This window comes from Scyliorhinus torazame, chromosome 10, assembly GCF_047496885.1.
Source record: "Scyliorhinus torazame isolate Kashiwa2021f chromosome 10, sScyTor2.1, whole genome shotgun sequence".
Classification (NCBI taxonomy): domain Eukaryota; kingdom Metazoa; phylum Chordata; class Chondrichthyes; order Carcharhiniformes; family Scyliorhinidae; genus Scyliorhinus; species Scyliorhinus torazame.
In genome coordinates, this window is record NC_092716.1 from 242,581,236 (window position 1) to 242,599,387 (window position 18,152).

The 18,152-nt window shown below is 46.3% G+C and overlaps 1 protein-coding gene across 3 annotated transcripts in view; it reads left to right on the forward strand.

Annotated features, from left to right (window-relative positions):
* Positions 1-18,152, forward strand: part of alkbh3 (alkB homolog 3, alpha-ketoglutarate dependent dioxygenase) — an 86,161-nt gene that overhangs the window by 39,509 nt on the left and 28,500 nt on the right. For all 3 annotated transcript variants that reach the window (XM_072466619.1, XM_072466621.1, XM_072466620.1), the window contains exons 7-8: positions 1,383-1,471; positions 1,583-1,792. In XM_072466619.1, the coding sequence (XP_072322720.1) occupies positions 1,383-1,471; positions 1,583-1,792 (299 nt within the window). The remainder of the gene's footprint in view (positions 1-1,382; positions 1,472-1,582; positions 1,793-18,152) is intronic.

Here is an 18,152-nt window from a genome sequence, read left to right on the forward strand (position 1 = left end):
CCCTTTGATATTGAACAAATGAAACAAAGGTCCCAATCTATCTCCTAATGCAAATGTCTAATCTCAGGTTGTTTACTTATAAATCCAATTGCCTATAGCTTAATTACAAATGCATGCACTTAGCACCGCTACACCTTTTTGCACTCTCAGTTCTCCCACACAAGCTGTCTCCACTAACCTTTCCCCAGTTTAATTAAATCATTTACACACACACACTTCTTTACAGAATAACAAAATTCCCCAAAAAGATTTATTTTAAATAACATCCATCCTCACAATATAGAGAAGTTAGAGTGAGGCTCGTCCTCACCTCTTCCCTTTGTTGTTTGTTCTCTTTACCTCCCTATCTCAATCTTAACTTTACTCTTATTGAGAATAAGAAAATATTTGCAATACAATGTAATTGTTTTTATTGCAAGCTTGTACTAAATAAATATTCTAAATGTATTTGTTTCTTATAGTGTGGATATTGAAATTTGCTCCATTTTACAACTATTTCTATTCCCCGCCCCACACTAAGAGCATTATCAGTAGAGGATTGTAAAGAGAGTCGCAAACACACTGGTGTAAAATATTTATCTGAACAGCACTTTTCTGAATGGGCCAAACCTTTCAATTGTCCAATGTATTTTAATTAATATAATCTTATACAGTACAACATTGGAATTAACGTGGCTAATAAACAAAACGTTTCACCGAGTGAAACAGTGGTGTTTCCTAAACTGTTTCATTAAATGGTGACCACTGCGTACTTTGGTGTCACCTCTCTATCCAAACAGATTGCCCAGTGTCTGCTTCCTGTTTTCCTGTTTCTTCTCTTCATTTCAGAAGTTCTTTGTGAGTAATTTCAGTTGCGCCAGTGTATCAAAGGAAGCCCCCCTTAGAGTTCCTTTCAATATGAAACATGGATAAACTATTCAAAAGGGTACGCTGCCTTAATGCTTAGGGAGAGGAGGAGAAGTGAATCAAATGCAACTATTCCATCAGATCACTTGCTTCTATCACACGTTTTGTGGTGTGAATCTAAGATTTTTGAAACATGCCCTAAAATGACAAAAGAATAATACAGACCTTTTAAAAGAAATTCAACCTACCTGAAGGAACTTATTTTCACAGTCATTGTCAGCTCCTGGTACCTTGTAAAGTGAACAGACTATTTGATTGTGGAGGGCATCACTACAAAGCTCAATTTATATTAATGCACTTTACAGTACAGTCATTGAATGCTCGTGAGTAAAAATTGTGGCTGGTTCTTTCTCTGAGTAACTCCTGTTTTATGTTCTGAACATCCTATTTTAAGTGTTGATGCAAAAGACTATAGTGTGGTATATTTGGAACTCTATAATGGTTATTTTCACTCGTGAATATTTTATGTGCTACAGATAGATCATATCAAGAGCCGCGACTCACAGCCTGGTATGGAGACCTCCCTTACACATACTCCCGCTCAGCTATGAAAGCAAACCCTCATGTATGTTGTTTTACTTTTTTTAAAACAAACTACCCACCTGAATTGCTATCCTTGGAATACCGGTGTTTTTTTAAAAAATGATCTGATAATAAGTTCTTGTGTTCCATTTAGTGGCACCCTCTGCTGACTATGCTGAAAGATCATATTGAGGAAGTGACTGGATACACCTTTAATTCTCTTCTTTGCAATCTGTACCGAAATGGCAAAGACAGCATTGATTGGCATAGCGATGATGAACCATCGCTGGGACGGAAACCTGTCATTGCATCACTCAGCTTTGGGGAAACCAGGAACTTTGAAATGAGGAAAAAACCACCTCCAGTAAGTGTGACTATTTTCTAAAAATTAGAGAGGGTTGATTGGATTGGATTGGTTTGGATTTGTTTATTGTCACGTGTACCGAGGTACAGTGAAAAGTATTTTTCTGCGAGCAGCTCAACAGATCATTAAGTACATGGGAAGAAAAGGGAATAAAAGAAAATACATAATAGGGCAACACAAGGTATACAATGTAACTACATAAGCACCGGCATCGGATTAAGCATACAGGGTGTAGTGTTAATGAGGTCAGTCCATAAGAGGGTCATTTAGGAGTCTGGCAACAGGGGGAAGAAGCTGTTTTTAAGTAATTTCGTGCGTGTTCTCAGACTTCTGTATCTCCTGCCCGATGGAAGAAGTTGGAAGAGTGAGTAAGCCGGGTGGGAGGGGTCTTTGATTATTCTGCCCGCTTTCCCCAGGCAGCGGGAGGTGTAGATGGAGTCAATGGATGGGAGGCAGGTTCGTGTGATGGACTGGACGGTGTTCACGACTCTCTGAAGTTTCTTGCGGTCCTGGGCCGAGCAGTTGCCTTACTAGGCTGTGATGCAGCCAGATAGGATGCTTTCTATGGTGCATCTGTAAAAGATAGTAAGGGGTAATGTGGACATGCCAAATTTCCTTAGTTTCCTGAGGAAGTATAGGCGCTGTTGTGCTTTTTTGGTGGTAGCGTCGACGTGGGTGGACCAGGACAGATTTTTGGAGATGTGCACCCCTAGGAAATTGAAACTGCTAACCATCTCCCGTTGATGCTGACAGGGGTGTGTACAGTACTTTGCTTCCTGAAGTCAGTTACCAACTCTTTAGTTTTGCTGGCATTGAGGGAGAGATTGTTGTCGCTGCACCACTCCACTAGGTTCTCTATCTCCCTCCTGTATTCTGACTCGTCGTTATTCGAGACCCGACCCACTATGGTCGTATCGTCAGTAAACTTGTAGATGGAGTTGGAACCAAATTTTGCCACGCAGTCATGTGTGTACAGGGAGTAGAGTAGGGGGCTAAGTACGCAGCCTTGTGGGCTCCCGGTATTGAGGACTATTGTGGAGGAGGTGTTGTTGTTTATTCTTCTGATTGTGGTCTGTGGCTGAGAAAGTCGAGGATCAGTTGCAGAGTGGGGAGCCAAGTCCTAGGTTTTGGAGCTTTGATATGAGCTTGGCTGGGATTATGGTGTTGAAGACGGAGCTGTAGTCAATAAATAAGTGTCTAATGTAGGAGTCTTTGTTTTCGAGATGCTCTAGGGATGAGTATAGGGCCAGGGAAATGGTGTCTGATGTGGACCGGTTGCAGCGGTATGCGAATTGCAGTGGATCAAGGTGTTCTGGGAGTATGGAGGTGATGCGCTTCATAATCAACCTCTCGAAGCACTTCATTACGACTGAAGTCAGGGCCACTGGTCGGTAGTCATTGAGGCACGTTGCCTGGTTCTTCTTTGGCATCGGTATGATGGTGGTCTTCTTGAAGCAGGTGGGGACCTCGGAATGGAGTAGGGACAGGTTAACGATGTCCGCGAACACCTCTGCCAGCTGGTCCGCGCAGGCTCTGAGTGCACGACCAGGGGTCCCGTCCGGGCCCGTCGCCTTCAGAGGGTTCACTTTCAGGAAGGCCGATCTGACTTCGGAAGCTGTGATGGTGGGTATGGGTGAATTGTGGTCTGATGGGGCACTCGACAGCGGATTGTTGGTTACCTGCTCGAACCGAGCATTGAATGCATTGAGTTCAGCGGGGAGGGGTGCGCTGCTGCCAGAGAAAGTGCTCGGCTTCGCTTTGTAGCCCGTTATGTTGTTTAGTCCTTGCCACAATCACCGAGAGCCTGCCTGTGACTCTAACTTGGTTTGATATTCTATCTTGGCATCTCGGGTGGCTTTGCGGAGGTCATACCTGGATTTCTTGTATCGGTCAGGGTCATCTGACTTGAACGCCTCAGATCTGTCCTTCAGTAGGGAGTCAATCTCGCAATTGAGCCATTGTTTCCGGTTGGGGAACGTACTTACTATTTTCTTTGGCATGCAGTCGTCCACACATTTGCTGATGAAGTCTGCGATGGTGGTGGCATACTCATTTAAGTTGGTTGCTGAGTTCTTAAATATGGACCAGTCCACAATCTCTAAGAAGTCACGTAAGAGCTCTTCTGTTTCCTCGGACCAGCACTGCATGACCTAGCTGGATTCTCCCGCTTGAGTTTCTGTTTGTATGCCGGGAGAAGGAGTACCGTCTTATGGTCTGATTTCCCAAAGTGCGGTCAGGGGATGGAACGGTAGGCGCCCTCGATTTTTGAGTAGCAGTGGTCAAGAGTGTTGACGCCCCTGGTGGGTCAGGGCATGTGCTAGTGGAATTTTGGCAGTACACTCTTGAGGTTGGCCTTGTTGAAGTCTCCGGCCACGATGAACAAGGCCTCCGGGTGTTCTGTTTCGTAGTTGTTTATAACTGTGTACAGTTCGTCCAGGGCCTTCCTCACTTCTGCCTGGGGTGGGATGTAGACCGCTGTGATAATGGCTGAAGTGAACTCACGTGGAAGATAGTATGGGCGGCACTTCACGGTCAGGTATTCCAGGTCCGGGGAGCAGTAGGTCGCCAGGGTCGTCACATCCAAGCACCAGGAGGAGTTGATGAGGAGGCACACCCCTCCACCCTTCGCTTTGCCTGATGACACGGTGCGGTCCACCCGGTGAATTGAGAAGCCTTCAGGCTGTATGGCACAGTCCGGTGAGGCAGGGGTGAGCCATGTCTCTGTGAAACAGAGCACACACTGGCAGAGTGGTTAGCATTGCTGCCTCATAGCACCAGGGATCCGGGTTCAATTCCAGCCTTGGGTGACTGGCTGAGTGGAGTTTGCACCTTCTCCCTGTGTCTGCGTGGGTTTTCTCCGGATGCTCCGGTTTCCTCCCACAGTGGATTGGCCATGCTAAATTGCCCCTTAATGTCCAAAGATTATGCAGGTAAGGTGGGGTTACGGGGATAGGGGCAGGGGAGTGGGTCTAGGTGGGGTGCTTCTTCAGAGGGTCGGTTCAGACTCAATGGGCTGAATAGCCTCCATCCGCAGCGCTGTAGGGATTCTTTGGTTCTACAGACAAGGAGATTCACTTTAGAATTGTATTCCTTTGTTTCATTCTGATAAAATTGTGTTCATCATGTAGATGTAGTACAATCTCAGTTATTACTGTAATTGGGGAATATCAAAGCAGACAGTCCAAAAGATGTGCAGGTTAGGTGGACTGGCCATGCTAATTAGTCCCTAGCTGAGTTTAAGGGTATAAGGTGGGGTTTGGGCCTAGGTGCGATGCACTTTCAGAGCGTTGGTGCAGATTCGATGGGCCAAATGGCCTCCGCCTGCACTGTAGGGATTCTATGATTCAATGATAGTGATTATTGACAAGAAAACAAGAGTTGATCATGCGTGTACAAACACAGCAATACTATAGACACTGCAATAAAAATATTGACAAAAGTATTACCATGTTTATTTTATAAAAGAAGGCACACTAGACATAATAGAAAAAATGTTAGTTGGTTGTTTAAAGACAAGGAGCGGGATTCTCCGACCTCCCGCCGGTTCGGAGAATCGGCGGGGGGCGGTGTGAATCCCGCCCCCGCCGGCTGCCGAATTCTCCGGCGCCGGGGTTTTGGCGGGGCAGGAATCGCGCCGCACTGGTCGGCGGCCGCTAGCAGCAGCCCCCCTCCCCGGCGATTCTCTGGCCCACGATTAGACCTGGTACTTACTGGCAGGACCTGGCTCTGCGGGCGGCCTCCAGGGTCCTCGGCGGGGCGCGGAGGGATCTGGCCCCAGGGGGTGCCCCCACGGTGGCCCGGCTCGTGATCGGGGCCCACCGATCCGCGGGCGGGCCTGTGCCGTGGGGGCACTCTTTCCCTCCGCACCGGCTGCTGTGGACCTCTGCCATGGCCGGTGCGGAGACGAACCCCCCCTGCGCATGCACTGGGATGACGCCAGCACACGCTGACGCTCCCGTGCAGGCGCCAACTTTCGCCGGCTGGCGGAGGCCCTTTGGCGTCAGCTGGCGCCGGCCTAGTCCCTGAAGGTGCGGAGGATTCCACATCTTCTGGACGGCCCGAGGCCGGAGTGGTTCACGCCACTCCTCGGCGCCGGGATCACCCACCCCTCCGGGTAGGGGAGAATCCTGCCCAAGATGTCACATGCATGTTTATTAAAAAATATATTTATTAAAGATTTTACATATTAAACATAACGACCCGAAATAATGAAACATAAATACACCATAGAAGAGAGAAACAAAAAAAAAAACAAGACACACATTAACTTTAACACAGAAAACTAAACTAAATCCCCTTACAGCAGATGGTGACTAACACCTTAAAAAGGGAATTAATGGTTGCCATCTCAGGTAGAACCCCTCCAACTGTCGAACCCAGCCAAGCTGAGGCACTAGGTGGAGTAGGAGACCTTCACCCAAGCAGAATCCGCCTCCGGGTTACCAACGAGGCAAAGGTGAGGACATCCGCCGTTGCCCCAGACTGAAGCACAGGCCAATTCGAGACCCCAAATATGGCCACCAGCTGATATGGATCTAAATCTACCCGGAGTATCTCCGACATGGTGTTAAAAAAGCGGCCCAAAAGCTTATCAACTTGGGACAGGACCAGAACATATGTGTACGATTAGCCGGCCCGCGAGAGCAGTGCTCACACTTATCCTCAACTCTGGAGAAAAGTCGCTCATTCTAGCTCTGGCCAGGTCCATCCTGTGCAAGACTTAAATTGAATCAAGCTCAGCGAGCACATGACGACGTGGAGTTGACCCTGTGGAGGGCGTCACTCCACGCCTGCCCATTAAGAATGGGACCTAATTCGCCCTCCCATTTCGTCCTCAACCTCACACAACGGAACAGAATCCGTTGAATGGACATGGCCATATATGTCCGAAATAGACCCCCGTCTGGTCTAGCTAGAGCCAAAATCATCTTCAACAGGGAAGAAGGTGGTGCCAAAGGAAAGAGGGGAAAGCCTTGCAAAAAAAAATTGTGAATCTGAAATTCCCTGAAAAGACTAGAACCGGGCAGTTGAAATTTCTCAGCCAATTCCTTAAAGCTAGCAAACCTCCCCTCCACGAACAAGTCTCCAAACCTCTCCGGACCCTTCCCCTCCAAGGACTTAAACGTCGAGTCCAAACCAGCTGGTAGGAAAAGATGATTATTGCAGATGGGGGTTAGCGAAGTCAAGGAGCAGCGCTTGAAATGTTGCCTGAACTGCTTCCAAGCTCTCAGGGTGGAGACCACCACTTGGATTCGAGGAAAATCTCACCAGGGAAAAGGCAACGGTGCAGTAACTATCGGAGGAAGACTAGAAGCAGTGCAGGAGTTTGCTCCCATTTGTCGCCATATGGAACCGGGATCACTAAACCACAACAATATCTTCTGAATATTGCCCAATGGTAAAACAATAAATTTGGTAGGGCCACGCACCCTGATTGTCTGTCTCTTTGGAGTACAACCCCATGATTCTGGGAGTCTTCCCCACCCAAATAAAAGAGGACATCAATTTGTTGACTTTCGTAAAAAAAGGACTTGGGGAGAAAAATGTGGAGACACAGAAAAAGAAATATAAATCACGGGAGCACGTTCATTTTGATAGTCTGAGCCCTACCCATCAAGGATACGGTGAGGCTATCCCACCTCTGCACGTCTGATTTTACTGTCCACCACAGTAGTGTAATTTAATTTATGAAGTGAGGCCCAGTTGTGAGCCACCCAGATCCCCAGGTAACGATCACCAGTCTTTGGCAAAACGAAAAGGTAATGTCCCCAGTTGGGCTCTCCTCCCAGGGAAGTTGACCGGGAAACATTCACTCTTGCCCAAGTTCAGAAAAGGAGCCATAAATATGGAGCAACTTCATTATCTCGACAATGGAGGGCACCGGATCCGTAATATAGAGAAGTAGGTCAATTGCATAAAGGGGCTGGTTTAGCACAGTGGGCTAAACCGCTGGCTTGTAATGCAGAACAAGGCCAGCGGCACGGGTTCAATTCCTGTACCGGCCTCCCTGAACAGGCGCCGGAATGTGGCGACTGGGGGCTTTTCACAGTAACTTCATTGAAGCCTACTTGTGACAATAAGCGAGTATTATTATTATTATTATTATTATTAGGATACCTGATGCTCCACCCCTCCCCGATTTATCCCCCTCCACTTAACAGAGGACATCGGTGCTATAGCAAGTGGCTCTATTGCTAAAGCAAACAAGAGCAAGACCTTAGACATCCCTGTCTCGTGCCCCTATTCAACGAAAAATAACCAGAGTTCAGGACACTCATATGCAGTGGGGGCCTTATACAGTAGCCGGATCCAAGAAATAAATTTGTGGCCAAAACCGAACCTCCCACTCCACTCCATTGAATGCTTTTTCAGCAGCTAGGGAAGCAGTCAACAATCACCTGTGGTTCGGGCACCAAGGAAGGGAAAAGAACAACATTTAGCAGGCGGCGTAAATCGGCCGACAATTGTCGACAGAGACCTACACCCTGTTGGGTCTTTGTCCTTCTTAAGAATCAAAGAGATAGAGGCTTGTGTGAGGATGGAGGGCAACAAACCCCAGGATAAGGCGTCGTCAAACATGTCCAGGATTAAAGGCACTACCTGCTCCGAGAACTTCCCATAGAATTCAATTGGGAAGCCATCTGGACCAGGGGCTTTGCCAGTCTGAATAAAACCAATGCATTTTTGAATTTCCTCAGAGTTTAACGGGAATTCCAACTCACCACTTCTCTCCACCTCCACAGTTGGGTTGGATAGGCTATCCAAAAAGTCAGACATGACCAATCCATCCGCCAGAGGTTGCAATCTATAAAGATCACGATAGAATGATTCAAAAGCCTCATTTAATGGGCGGATTAATAGAGGCTTGTGTGAGGATGGGCGGAAACAATCGCTGCACCCCTGGCCCTACCATCAAAACCCGAATGAAAAACCTGTCTTACCTCTTTCACAGCCTGGTTCGGTCTCTGACCCGCAAATGGGTCTTTTGTGAAAACACCACATCAGAGTTTAAGCTGTTAAGGTGAGCAAATACCCTTGGTGGGCCATTCAAATCCCTAACGTTCCAGGTGACCAAACGAATTAGGGGTCTTTCACCTTCCCTCGTTCCGCAGTCAGCCATTTGCGCCAAGAGGAATTACTCAAAGTATACTTAAAAGGTACAGCAAACAGGCCCACCCAAGATAACCACCTAACCAGATCAGAAGACTGAATGAGGGGAAATCTATAGATATCCCACCCAGAGCTAAACCCCACATCTAACAAAGAAACATAAAAATTCAACCCCATAGAGAACAAGAAAATACAAGGACAACCATGAAACCCCAACAATGCAACAATTCAACCCGGCCTTCTTCAGAACCAAAAACCCAATTACACCACGCCCAACTTGTGTTTTTTTACAAGATATTCCGCCTCGCCCAGTGCGCCAAAGAAATAGTCTTTTCCTGCAAAAGTTAATCTAAACCGAGCACGGTAGACCACACTGAACCAGACTCCACCTTTATACAGGGCGGTCTTGGCTCTATTAAACGCAGCCCTCTTCTTCGCCATCTCTGCACCAACGTCTTGATAGAACCTGATGGCGTGGCTTTCCCACTTAAAGTCACGGTGTTTCTTCACCCACTTTAGGACCCTCTCTTTCTCCTTAAAGCTGTGAAACCTCACTTCCGCTGCAATTTTGCCGCCTGGACCTATTCTCTACGCCATTCATCTTGGCCTTCAGCGATTTGTACGCTTTGTCCGCTGAAGACAGCTCCGATTCCAGTGAGGCAATCCAACCACTGTGGCTCGAAATGGCCACTTGCATTTTGTAAGGGGCTGGTTTAGCTCACTGGGCTAAATCGCTGGCTTTGAAAGCAGACCAAGGCAGGCCAGCAGCACGGTTCCATTCCCGTACCAGCCTCCCCGAACAGGCGCCGGAATGTGGCGACTAGGGGCTTTTCACAGTAACTTCATTGAAGCCTACTCGTGACAATAAGCGATTTTCATTTTTTCATTTTCATATCTTTTATCGTGGCTCCATGGGTTTCCACGGTTTTATTGGTTTTCATCAGAACCTCTCGAATGGGGGCCGACGTCTCTTCCATTGAGTTCCGGAGGTCCTCCGCCACAATTCACCTGTGCTTTTCGAACATCTTCGCCAAGGTGCTGGAAAGCACCTCGGCCGTCAGTGGAGTGGCCGGAGGACTGGAGAGTGACTCCGCCATTTTACCTGTCAGACATGTCGACGAACTTCTGCTTTCCACCTTCTTTTCCCTGACGTTTTGGGGCATTTCAGTCAAAGAGGATCCTTATTACATTAATTGTGTGGGTTTCCAAGAGAAAACAGCCTGTGGTATCAAGAAAAGGGGCAAAAGGTGCAGTGCGCTAGTGGGAACCACCTCACGCGTGTCTTCCCCCTACATTATGCCACCGGAAGTCGTCTGTGGCAAAATGTTAAGATAATCAGGAGTCAGGTAACCGGAATGTGGATAATTAACATTCCACACGTTACAGAACGAAACAGGTTATTTAGAAGACTGGTAGATTTCCAGTGACATTGCTCAATATAATAATAATAATATTTATTGTCACAAGTAGGCTTACATTAACACTGCAATGAAGTTACTGTGAAAAACTCCTAGTTGCCACATTCCGGCACCTGTTCGGGTACACAGAGGGAATTCAGAATGTCCAATTAACCTGTGCTTGTTCGGTGAAGTGGGTATGCCATTACAGAGGCTGAGTGCTCAGACATGAGAATGGGGAGAGGGAGTATATCATCACCACAATGTAAATTTAATCTGTGGATTGTGATCTTTTCTTTTTTTATTCTTTCATGGGATGTGGGCATTGCTGGCGAGACCAGCATTTGTTGCCCATTGCTAATTGACTTTGAACTGAGTGGCTTGCTGGGTTATTTCAGAGGGCAGTTACGAGTCAATCACATTGTTCTGGGTCTGGAGTTACATGTCAGCCAGACCAGCTAAGGGTGGCAGATTTAACTCCCTGAAGATTATTAATGAACCAGATGGGCTTTCACGACAATCGATCGTGTTTTCATGGTCATCATTACTGAGACCAGTTTCCTGTTGTAGATTTATTAATTTGAACTGCTGTTCCTAGAGCAATAGCCCTGGGCCTCTGGATTAATAGCCCTGTGACATTACCAGTACTCCACCATCTTTCCAATGCTTGGTTTGTGAGATATGGGACTGGATTTGGAATGTGGAGTTGGGAACCTGACATTTGGATGACTGCCCAGTTCCAACCCCATTCCCGAGCTGCAACAATCTTGCTACTGTTTTCTTTAAATGCAAAAGGTCTAATTGGGCAAGAGGCGAGCTCGGCGCCCCAATTAGTGGTGTCAAGCAGCTCCAAGAACCAGGAGCTGCCTGCCTGACGTCAGCGGCAAAGACAAGTGTTGAGGGCTGCTGCTGGGCAGCTCCTCGCGGTGGAACACGGCAGAAAGCAGTCATGGAGGAGAAGAGTAGGAGTGGCGCTTGTGTCAATGGTTGTTGGACACGAGACTAAATTTAGAAACGAATGCAAAGCAGTTTACCAAGGCCCCATGGAAAATCCAAAAATGTGCATAAGACTGATCGGGCTCGCCAAAAAAACATTTTAAAAATTCCAATTTCTAACTACCAAGCTTCTTATTGAACTCCTAAAAGAGCTTGTGTGGCTGCTAATTGATGCTAACTGCATTTCCCACTCACTCCCCCTCTGCTGACCCTTCCAAAACCTAAACGCCTTGAAAGTGTTGGGGTTCCGCGACAACGTCAGGACCATGATTTTCAACTTCCGCCTGCACCGGATCACAACCCAGTTCAGCAAGTTAGGTAAGGTTAAGCAAAAATGGTTTACAGTCTAAGTTGGTGTCATCCGATGAGTGACATTAGGGCCAGTCTCGATTTGGATTACCGGTTGTAAATACTGGGGCGGCACAGTGGTTAGCACTGCTGCCTCACATTGCCAACGACCCCGGGTTCGATCCCGGCCCCGAGTCGCTGTCCGTGTGGAGTTTGCACATTCTCTCCGTGCCTGCGTGGGTTTCGCTCCCACAACCCAAAGATGTGCAGGGTAGGTGGATTGGCCACGCTTAATTGCCCCTTAATTGGAAAAATCTTTTGTAAATTAAATACTGCGTATGAAGTCAGCGTTGGAGGGATGATTTGAGACTTTGCTTTGTGTCGTGCCCGCTTGTCCTGAAGGCACTTGATGCTATTGTCCTCGAAAGTCGAAATTTCTCTCCATTTAGGTCTGCCCAATGCTGTTTTTTCTGTGTACATTGGGATACAGCTTGCAAACTATACAGAATGTCTGTATATCCAAGTTTGGGATGTCCTGTGCTGCGGATCAATGCTCAGCTGGCTATAGAGTACCGCCTTTGGTATGCGGGACCCCCCATGCTCTTGATGCCAGGTACTCAGCACTTTGCAAAAACCTCAGTGTTGGGGATTTTGTTCTGCCACCTGATGTTGCAAATAGATCTCAACCAGCGGAAATTGAATGTTTCTGGTTGTTTAATGTGATTCCAGTAGGTTGTCCAAGTCTCGCACCCATAAAGAAGTAGTGTAAAAACCACTAGTAGAGTTTGATCTTTGTTTTGAGACAAATTCAGTACTCTTAAAAATCTGTAAGTGAACCTACGAAATGCTGAGCTTGCATTTGCTAGCTGATGATTGTTTACTTTATCCGGCGTAGTGTTATTGGAGAGGATACTGAACAGAGGGTATGTTGTTGAAAGTGACTGTGGGGTCTTGAGGTACATGGCCTGGGGTGGGTTGATACAATATCCCTGCCTTCTTCAGGCTTATTGTCAGGCCAAAGTGTTCTGAGGCAAGGGGAATGCGATTTACAAGCAGCTGAATGTCCTCTAGAGCATTTACTGTGAGAGCGCAGTCACCCCACGAACAAGCGTCCACTCACAAGCTATTTCCTTGTACCGTATATCAAAATTGGTAATTCTGCATTTAATTGCATAAGTAAATAAAATCTTCGAATTCATTTTCTACCTGTTTGTTTTATGATTTCCCCTCTTGTGGCCATCTAAGATTCTCAATTCTGATGGCTGAGTCGTTAACTATTTCGGCATTTCCCTCACTAAACCCCCGTCTTTTCACCTTTTTAAAAAAAGCTTTCTTGGTATCTCTTCGGGCAAGCTTGTGCTCACCCAACTTAAATTCTCTTCCGTGGATTAGCACCTATTGCTCTGCTTTTATCATAGAATTTACAGTGCTGAAGAAGACCATTCGGCCCATCAAGTCTGCACCGGCCCATATTTTACCCATAGTGAATGCCTCCAAATGTTTCTGTATGTTACAGATGCAAGTTGTTACTTTTAGCTTTTGTATCTTCATATTTGTTCACCCACCTTTTCCGTCGTGATCAGTATTTTGAAATGCAGTGGCAAGCTCTGCTTAAAGATTCGTCAAAAATTCATACTGACATTTAAATTGTCCAAAAAGCTAGTCTTCAGAGCTCTTTTCCAGACTGTCAGTGGCAATTTATTTTAATGTTCCTTCAAACTCTAAAATGGTAAACAGGCTGAGCCTAGAATGCAAAGAAAATAAAGAATGTAGTTTTAACTTCATGTCATCTCGAGAATTTATTCTGTGAATGTCAAGAGAATAGCAACATTAATGTCAATGACTTCTACTCCCATGTATTAAAAAGAAAATCACGCCATCAAAGTCCCACTATGTGGTTTAAGCACATAATCGAGGCAGACACTTCAAAGGGAATGGCACAGTCTGTGATGTAACATTAAACCAATACCGTGTCTGCCTATTCAAGTGGAAATTTAAGGAAATCCATGGCACCATTCACATAGGAGCTGAAATTTCTACTGATATCCTGGCAAACAAACCTCAACCCATAGTCCCAGAAATTGATTAGTTGGTAGTTTATCTGATCTACTGTTTGTGGGACATTATTGTGTATTTCTGATTGTATCAGAGGGTCCCCAAACTGGGGCCTGTGAGGTTTACACCAGGGGCTCCGCGAAGCTGATGGCTATCAAGTGACTGGCAAACACCAGTTCCAATACGCAAAGTTTAAAAATAATTAGAGAAATCAAATAGGCCAAGCAGAACAAGGCCTCCTAGAGCCCTGGATGCTGATAGGCTGGCTAGTCAGCCTATCAGCATACAGTGCTCCAAGAGGCTTTACTCTGATTGACCCATTTGATTTATTTGACCTCACTTGCTGGGAAGATAAGCTGACGGCCTAAAGGTTGAGTGTGTGTTTGTGTGTGTGACAGCGTATGTGTTTGTGTGTGTGAGAGCGTGTGTGTGTGTGAGAGTGTGTGTGTGTGAGAGCGTGTGTGTGTGTGAGAGCGTGTGTGTGTGTGTGAGAGCGTGTGTGTGTGTGTGAGAGCGTGTGTTAGTGAGAGGATATGTGTGTGAGAGGATATGTGTGTGTGAGAATGTGTATATGTGAGAGGATGTGTGCGAGAGAGTATGTGTGTGTATGTGTGAGAGGATGTGTGTGTGTGTGAGAGGATGTGTGTGAGAGAGGATGTGTGTGTGTGTATGAGAGGATGTGTGTGTGTGCGAGGATGTGTGTGTAAGGATAAGCGTGTGTAGGTGCGGATGAGATGTGTTTGAGGAGGTGTGTGTGTGTGAGGTTGAGCGTATTTGTGTGTGTGTGACAATGAGGGGTGAATGTGTGTGAGAGAGGACCTGAGGGAGTGAGGTGTGTATGTATGTGTTTGAGAGAGAGAGAGGTGTGTGTGCCAGATATGAGAATCAGCTTTTCAGCATCATTCCTCCCATTGAATAATTTTCATGAATTTTTAATTATTACCAGATTACCCACTCCTAAAGTGGATACTACTTTCAGGGGTTAATGTTAAGGGGCCATTGAGGGTGGTTTGGCCAGAGGTTAATGTGAGAGGGCCATGTAGCTGGCGAATGTATTTGTGCATAATATATTCCTAGATAGAGCTAGAAAAGACTTGTTTAGATTTGGGGCGGGATTCTCTCAGCCCGGGGCCGGGCTGGAGAATCCCTGTGACCGACGCGAATCGCGCCACGCCGCTGGCACGCTGCGGAGAATCGGCGCCATTGGCGCCGGAGTGGTTGGCGCAGCGCCGGTCGGGAGCCGCTCTACGCGGCTGGCCCGCCGATTCTCAGCCGGCCTCTCTGGCTGGGGGCCTCCTTTCTTCCGTGCCGACCCCTGTAGCCCTGCGCCATGTTGCGTCGGGGCCGGCACGTTGAAGGAAGCCACTGCACATGCGTGCGTTGGCGCCGGTGCCACTGCGCATGCGCGGATCCCGCGGCGCCCAGTTGATGCCGGGATCAGCAGCTGGAGTGGTGTGAACCGCTCCAGTGCCGTGCTGACCTTCTGTAGGGGTCAGAATTGCTGATTCTGAGGCCGTGTTGACACCGTCGAGAAACCCGACGTCATTTCCGACAGCGTCAACAATTAGCCTCAGGATCACAGAATCCCACCCTTGATGTTTGTACCTATTTCGCGGCAGGAAAAGGGGTGTCGACATTATGAGAATGCTTGGGGTTCCCCAGTGCCCCTGATAGGTCAATAGGGCTACCACGGTTTGGAAAGTTCGCAAAACCCTTGGTCTACATAATGGTGACTACACTTCAAAACTAATGAAGTTATTTGGTTACTTTGTGATGTCCTGAATATATAACAATAAATCATTAGGTTCAATTTAATTCTTTATCAGATCTTTTTTTAAACTTGTCATTGTTTACTTGCATTGATTATTTTAGAATGATTTTGTCTCAAAACCATTTATGTTGATGACCCTTGTGTTGGAGCAGATTTTACATTAACACCTGAATTGACTAGATTACTGAAGTACTCCACATTATTAACTTCTTTGTAGTTCAGCTCCTTCTCACAAATTAGTAGGTTATCCAAAGCAGCAGTGTCATCAGCACTTAAATTTTAAACAGGTAAAAGAGCTTGATGTTTCAACACGACCTAAAACAGACAAGGGGGAGAACTGTGATGGCTTGAGAAACACTCTTGAGGCTTTCAGTAGTAAAAGAAAAAGGGGTTTATTAACAAAAGGCAAAGGCTGGTATATACAAAAATGCACAACATAATAGGGTGGGTCTGCTCTCTTCAGCTCCGGGATCCACGATGCCCAGCCCCTGCTACAGGGGCCCGTGCAAACTCGCTATTGACCGGGGTTCGAATGCTCCCAGGTGATTGGCCCCGAGCCAGTCACATGGTCCAGCTGGCCTGCCCCCTTAAAGGGGCTGCGCTACCAAAAGTACAAAGAATACTAAAATTATCAAACTTTTTTTAAAAAAGAAAACGAGGGCCTGAATATTTGGGATGGAAGGGTATCTGAATCGTCAGTGGGGGAACATATCCTTCCGATCTGCCTGCTTCACAGCCGTTTCACGCCGCAGGTGGGACTTCGGCCCCTGTCTCAGAAGTATTTCCCACCTTAGAACGCTGACAACCAGTCTGATTGGCTGACAGCGCTCTCATCCCTGCAGCTCCAGGAATGGAATTCTGTTTTGGAGGCTGGTGGCGGGCGCCTTTCCCGTAGGACAAAATGGTGGGATTCCGTGCCAGATTCTGTGTTTGGCACCTCATTAATTATGCACAAGCGAGTTCCCCTCTGAATCATCTGGCGAGTTGGGATGGACGGTGACGCAAAGGAAATCCCGTTCCATCACTTTCACACTTTCCCTACATAAAAACTTGCCAATGGCGTGCATGAAATTCAGGCCAAGGTATTTCAATCGTGTGACTCCTGAAGATCAGTAAATTGGAAAACAGCCAAAATTTGAGTTATGACTTTTTAAGATAAAAGACTTGCAATAGGGGGGCAGCACAGGGGCAGCACGGTAGCCTTGTGGATAGCACAATTGCTTCACAGCTCCAGGGTCCCAGGTTCGATTCCAGCTTGGGTCACTGTCTGTGCGGAGTCTGCACATCCTCCCCGTGTGTGCGTGGGTTTCCTCCGGGTGCTCCGGTTTCCTCCCACAGTCCAAAGATGTGCGGGTTAGGTGGATTGGCCATGATAAATTGCCCTTAGTGTCCAAAATTGCCCTTAGTGTTGGGTGGGGTTACTGGGTTATGGGGATAGGGTGGCGGTGTTGACCTTGGGTAGGGTGCTCTTTCCAAGAGCCCGTGCAGACCCGATGGGCCGAATGGCCTCCTTCTGCACTGTAAATTCTATGATAATTCTATGATAATAGGTTCTGGAATCATTGTCGTCTAGCTGTATTTCCAACAACTAAAGTGTTTTCCAATTTTCTCTGATTGAGAGATACTCTTGGTAATAGCTTTCCAAAGCTAGTTGCAATACTTTGCATTGTTAATAGGGTAATAACAATTGTGGCCAAAGTTATTGTAATTTTTCAATTTTCAAATATAGCCAAGATGTTTCCTTCTCACAGGTTTTACAAAGCTGGCTACAAGATTTCAGAATTATTCTTCAATGTAAAGTGTCCTTGGCAGCTTGCTATTGACTAATATGGTCTGTAATTTTATCACGCGGTAGTACCATTCTGTGGAAATGTGAACAGTGATTGTTTTGAGACTGTTAGAACTTAATGCATCATTGTTTTGTTTTTGATTGCAACAGATGTATTTGAACAAAACGCACAGCATATAAACATTGGTGCAATAATTTGTCCTCTACGTATGTCTCATAATGATCTTCCCTCCTTCCCTTTTTAAAGAAGGTTGCACTGAAAGTAGATCTAATACATTGCCTCACCAATCACTGTAGCAATCATTCAGGACTGATTCAGTGATGGGCCATCCTGGCCCATTTCTTGTCCACTTATTTTAGTATCATTAGCGACCTAAATAAACGTAGATGAAATTACAGCTGCATTCTCTATTTAACCTAGTTCCAAGTGGAGGATTTTGAGTTCTGCATTGAAATCATTCTGTTTAAAACTCCTAAAACATTTATAAAATAATAAATAACTTAAGATCAAAGCCATCAGCTTGAATTATATATTGGAAGCTCTGAAGCCTAACATCTGACTCACATTCTACTCTCTGGTTGCTTGCTCAAGTTGAACCCAGTGCGTGCACATTCACGCTCTCTGGGCAGCGTATCAACCCCACAGCTGCCCATCAAGACGATTGCCAAATTCAACTTAATAACGTCAGCCACATCCATTATGAGCTAACTTTCACTAATGCTGAGACTCCTGTCACCTCCATGCTCAGCCTGTTCAGTTTTTGTCTTGCTAGTCTACTGACACCCACTCAACACAAACTACTACTTTTCAAAACTCCACTATTTCCATGAGATTCTATGACTGTCCATATCCTGTCTCCATTTGCCATATTATTGATTTCAATGTCCTAATACTGTTTACATGCCCCTTCATTGCGTCATTCTATCCTGTTTCCATCACCTTCTCGTGTTTCA